The sequence below is a fragment of the Arachis ipaensis genome, chromosome B09, assembly GCF_000816755.2.
Source record: "Arachis ipaensis cultivar K30076 chromosome B09, Araip1.1, whole genome shotgun sequence".
NCBI lineage: Eukaryota > Viridiplantae > Streptophyta > Magnoliopsida > Fabales > Fabaceae > Arachis > Arachis ipaensis.
The window spans coordinates 8,283,251-8,288,508 of NC_029793.2; the positions used below are offsets into that span (position 1 = coordinate 8,283,251).

Consider the following 5,258-nt stretch of genomic DNA (forward strand, 5'->3'; position numbering starts at 1 on the left):
CATTTTTAAAAATTTAAAAAATCTCATAAAATTTAATAATAAATTAGTCCATTAATAAAAATAATCAACATCCAAATCATTTAACAAACCAAGTCCAATCAAATTGTTATAAACTAATTCACCTCCATACGATACTATTTTTAACAAATTTTTTATTTAACGTGCGACTATATATAAAATTATAAATACATGCTCTTCGTTCTCTATGTTCCTTTCGTTCTTTGCATTCTCTTCGTCGTCGTCTTCTTCATCTCCATCTTTTTCCTTATCTTTCTCTTTTATTATTGTTATCATCACTACCACCACCTTTATCTCATTCTCCTCTTTATTTTTTCATTTGAATTTTTTCTATCTCTTCTTTTTTTTTTCTCCCTCCTCCTGCTCCTCCTCCATCATTATTGTTATCATCATCGTTATTTTCTTCTTATATGTATAACAAAAAGAAAGAAAGAAAGAAATAAGAAAAAAATGTAGCATTAAAGAGTATATTTTTGTGCTTTTATAGCAAAATTTTGGTATAAAAACTAAGAAACTTATGTGCTATTGTTAAGAAATTTCGGTGTATTTATATTCTGATAAGTTCTACATAATTCAAAACTCTTCCTCTCTCTCCTCATCTTCTACTGATTCTTCTTCTTCTTTTTTAACATCATCTTTTTTTTTATTCATTTTTTTCTTGTTTTACCTTCTCAAGTTTCTTCTTGTTTTACTCTCTTAAAAAGAATAAAAATAAAAAAACCAAACAAAGAAGAAGAAAAAACACATAATATTACAAAATTACTAGAAAAATGATGAATCTACATTCACTCAACTAAAAGAAAGAAAGAAATAAGAAAAAAATGCAGCATCAAAGAAACATTTTTGTGCATTTGTAGTAAAATTTCGGTGTAAAAACTAAAAGCTTTATATGTTATTAAGAAGTTCTGCATAATTCAAAATTTTTCATATTCTTCCTCCTCATCTTTTATTGCTTCTTCTTCTTCTTTTTCATCATCATCATCATCATCTTTTTTTTTCTTATTTATCTTTTCCTTCTTATTTTACCTTTTTAAGTTTTTTCTTGTTTTATTCTCTTAACAAAAATAAAAACAAAAAAACAAATAAAGAAAAAGAAGAAACACATAATGTTGTAAAATTATTAGAAAGAGAATAAACTTATGTTCATTCAACTAAAAGGAAAAAAGAAATAGGAAAAAAGAAGAGGAAGAAGAAGAAAATACAGCATTAAAGAAGACATTTTTATACTTTTGTAGGGCAATTTATATATTTAAATAAAATGTATGAATCATTTACCCAAATGTGCAAAACAGATAGTTGTTACGTACTTGTGCAAATTTCGTTATTATGTAAACCGTGGGAGCCAACCACGGTTTCTCATTTGTACATAAACCGTGGCTGGCAGGGACAGTTTACGTGTTGGATGAAAATAAGCATAAACCGTGGGAGCCTACCACGGTTTATGATTGCATGTAAATTTTCATAAAACCTTGCTACCAGCAACGGTTTATGAAGGAGTGGGAATTGACATAAACCCTTGTAGCCTACAACGGTTTATGAAGAGTAAATATCTATATATATATGGGTGAGATTCAAGCTGCATGAGAGAGATCATTATCATAATGGCAAGTGAGGAGGAGAGTGTTCTTGTCCTATTGCTAAATTTTAATTTTCTACTTTAAATAAAAAAATTAAATTTTATAATTTAAGAAAGTAAAAATTAAAAAAATAAAAATTAATCTTTTAAAATTTTTTATTTTTCTAAAAATATTTTTTATTTTTTATTCACCGGATAATAATACACCCGAAATAAAAAAAATTTTAAAATTTTAAAATTAATTTATTCTTAATTTGTGAACAAGTCCAGCAACAAAAAAAAAGTCAACTGTCCGGGTGTAGTATTATCCGGTAAATAAAAAATAAAAAATATTTTTAGAAAAATAAAAAATTTTAAAAGATTAATTTTTATTTTTTTAATTTTTACTTTCTTAAATTATAAAATTTAATTTTTTTATTTAAAGTAGAAAATTAAAATTTAGCAATAGGACAAGAACACTCTCCTCCTCACTTGCCATTATGATAATGATCTCTCTCATGCAGCTTGAATCTCACCCACATATATATAGATGTTTACTCCTCATAAACCGTTGTAGGCATGGTTCTGAAAACCGGACCGGACTGGCCGGTTCAACCGGAAAAACCGAGAACTGGTTATCTGGCCGGTCCGGTTAACCTCCAAAACCGAGTGGCAAAAAACCGGTCAAAAAATCGGTCGAACCGACGGTTAACCGGCGAACCGGAAGAACCGTCCGGTTTTTTGACGGTTCAGTGGTTTCGAAATTCAGAAGCCAAACGACGTCGTTTTGGCTATTTTTTTTAAAAAAAAAAAAAAAGGAATGCTCGCCGAGCCCGCATCGCATTCGCCGGTAAGACTGGTTTTCTTGTCTTCTTGATTTTGAACATGCTTCCTTCTAGCTCGCCTGTTCTGTACTTCTGTTTGAAAAAAAAAATAACAGGGCATCTGATTCTGTTTGCTGGTTCATGGATAACATGCTGCTCTTAATTTTTGTTTTTGATTCTCTATGCTGCCTGTTCTGTTTGCTGATTCTGTTTGCTGGTTCATGAATATGCTCTATGCTTCTGTTTGCTCTATGCTCGACCATTCTGTTGGATTCTGATTTTTGTTGCTTCTGAATGGAAATTGTTTTAAATTTTTATTTTACCTGAATCAGTTGATTTCTGTGACTGTCAAGCTGCATGAAGTTGATCTATGCTGCCTGTTCTGTTTGCTGGAATCTGGAAATAATTTTTGATTCTCTATGCTGCCTGTTCTGTTTGCTGGAAATAGTTTTTGATTCTCTATGCTGCCTGTTCTGTTTGCTGGAATCTGGAAATAGTTTTTGATTCTCTATGCTGCCTGTTCTGTTTGCTGGAATCTGGAAATAGTTTTTGATTCTCTATGCTGCCTGTTCTGTTTGCTGGAATCTGGAAATAGTTTTTGATTCTCTATGCTGCCTGTTCTGTTTCTGATTGTTTTAGATGGAACAATCACAAAGTAACTCACAGCCACAAGATAATGCTGCTCAAAATTCTCAAACTGGTTCATCTAGAGGTAAATCTGATCCAGCTTGGCAGTATTTCACAGTGAGGTATGACAAAAATAAAAAGGCTCAATATACATGTATTTTCTGCTTGAATACTTATAATGGAGGGGGGATATATAGAATGAAATATCATCTTGCGAAAATCCCTGGACAAATTAAAGTTTGTAACAAGGTAACTGAAGATTTGAGCTTCAATTCAAAAGGCTTTTGGAGGAAAACAAAAAAAATAAGGCAGAAAAAAGAAAATTTACATCTGAGTGTTATGATGTGGAAAGTGAAAGAGAAGCGGAAGAAGAGGGTGAAGCACCTAATCCTGTACAACCTCCGGCTCCTGCAACAATGGGAGACAAAGGAAAGAGAAGAGCGATTGCTGCTACTCCAATTGGAAGTTATTTTAAGGAAAGGACTACGCCAGGCTCTCAACCAGCTTTGAAAAGTGTCTTGGCCAGTGAACAAGTTAAACACAAGGTTAAGTTGGGGCTTGCAAGATGGATCATTGATGCACGGATTCCATTCAATGCAATTCAATCGCCTTACTTTCAACCTGCCTTGGACGGCGTTGCTGCAATTGGACCTGGTTTCAAGGGACCGTCGTATGACGAAATGAGAGTTCATTTGCTGGCCGATCTTAAGAAGGAGTGTCAGTTACTTGTTGAAGGTTATAGGAGCTCGTGGAAAAGGACTGGTTGTACACTGATGGCAGATGGCTGGACTGATCAAAGGCAGCGTACGTTAATTAATTTTCTAGTTTATTGTCCTGCTGGTATGTCATTTGTTAAGTCTGTTGATGCTTCTGATATGATAAAAACTGCCGATACCTTGTTTAAATTGTTTGCTGAGGTTATTGAGTGGGTTGGGTCTAGTAACATTGTGCATGTGGCTAGTGATAATGCTGCGAATTATGTATCTGCTGGAAAACTCATTCATGAAAAGTATCCAAACATTTTTTGGTCTCCTTGTGCTGCTCATTGCATCAATCTTATCTTAAAAGACATAGCAAGTCTTCCTCACATAGCTGACCTTGCCTCTCGTGCTTCGAAAGTGACTGTCTTTGTTTACAATCATATGATTTTCTTGTCATGGCTTAGAAAAAGAAAAGAGTGGAAAGAAATTGTTCGACCAGGTGTAACACGTTTTGCTACTGTTTTCATTACTTTGAAAAGTATATATGATCATAAACAAGACTTGCAAGCATTGGTGATTAACAAATATTTCACTTCTCATAAATTATCCAAGAGTGTCAATGGGAAGATGGTTAGTTCAATTATCTTGGATAGTAAGTTTTGGGAGGATTGTTTTACTACTGTTATGCTTGTTGGTCCTCTAATTAAGTTATTGAGGCTTGTTGATGCTGATGAAAAACCTTCTCTGGGTATTGTGTATGTGGGCATGCAAAGAGCCAAAATTAATATCAAGACAATGTTTAGAAATAGGAAATCTGCATACACACCTTATACAAGTATCTTGAAAATGCGGTGGGATAAGCATTTGAAGCGTGACCTCCATGTAGCAGCATACTTTTTGAATCCAGATTACTTCTATAGTGAGGGGTTTGTTGAGAAGCAAATATCTTGAGGTCTTTGCTTGATTTATTTGATATTGAAACTCTTTGCGATGACTCGGTTGCCGCAATGCAAGAGATACAGTTGTATCGAGATCGAAAAGGAAGTTTTGGAAGGGAAAGTGCATTGAAAGCAATTAAGAGACTTGAACCTGGTAAGTATTTATATTTCTATGTTCAATTTACTTTGAATGTTTTTTAAATATTGAATGAGAATTGATAGTTGAATTTCATATTCTGGTAGGTGAATGGTGGAGGCTACACGGTGGGAGTGCTCCTAACTTGCAAAAAATGGCAATTCGTCTTCTTCATCAAACATCTTCATCATCCGGCTGCGAGAGGAACTGGAGCCTCTTTGAACAAATCCATTCAAAGAGGAGGAACCGATTAGAGCATCAAAGGCTAAGTGACATTGTTTATGTCACTTATAATCTACGCCTTCAATCTAGAATGCATCGCAAGAAGAAGAATTATGATCCAATTGACATTCAAAACATTGACACGGTAGATTTTTGGGTAATGCCAGATGAAGAAGATCCTGAATTTACTAATGGAGACATTGAAGGCATTGAAAATTTAATCTATACGGATAATGC

The 5,258-nt window shown here is 33.6% G+C and overlaps 1 protein-coding gene across 1 annotated transcript; it reads left to right on the forward strand.

Moving 5' to 3' along the window:
• LOC107614914 lies at positions 2,394-4,676 on the forward strand. The gene is made up of 3 exons (XM_016317040.1): positions 2,394-2,423; positions 3,037-3,146; positions 3,377-4,676. The coding sequence occupies exons 1-3, from the start codon at positions 2,394-2,396 to the stop codon at positions 4,674-4,676; spliced, it is 1,440 nt and encodes a 479-aa protein (XP_016172526.1).

Excerpts from the sequence above, each read along its gene's own strand:
- LOC107614914 (XM_016317040.1), top strand. The coding sequence starts at position 2,394 with ATGCTCGCCGAGCCCGCATCGCATTCGCCG. Across the intron at positions 2,424-3,036 it reads AGCCCGCATCGCATTCGCCG|ATGGAACAATCACAAAGTAA; the intron begins GTAAGACTGGTT and ends TGATTGTTTTAG. Across the intron at positions 3,147-3,376 it reads TGGCAGTATTTCACAGTGAG|TGAAAGAGAAGCGGAAGAAG; the intron begins GTATGACAAAAA and ends TGATGTGGAAAG.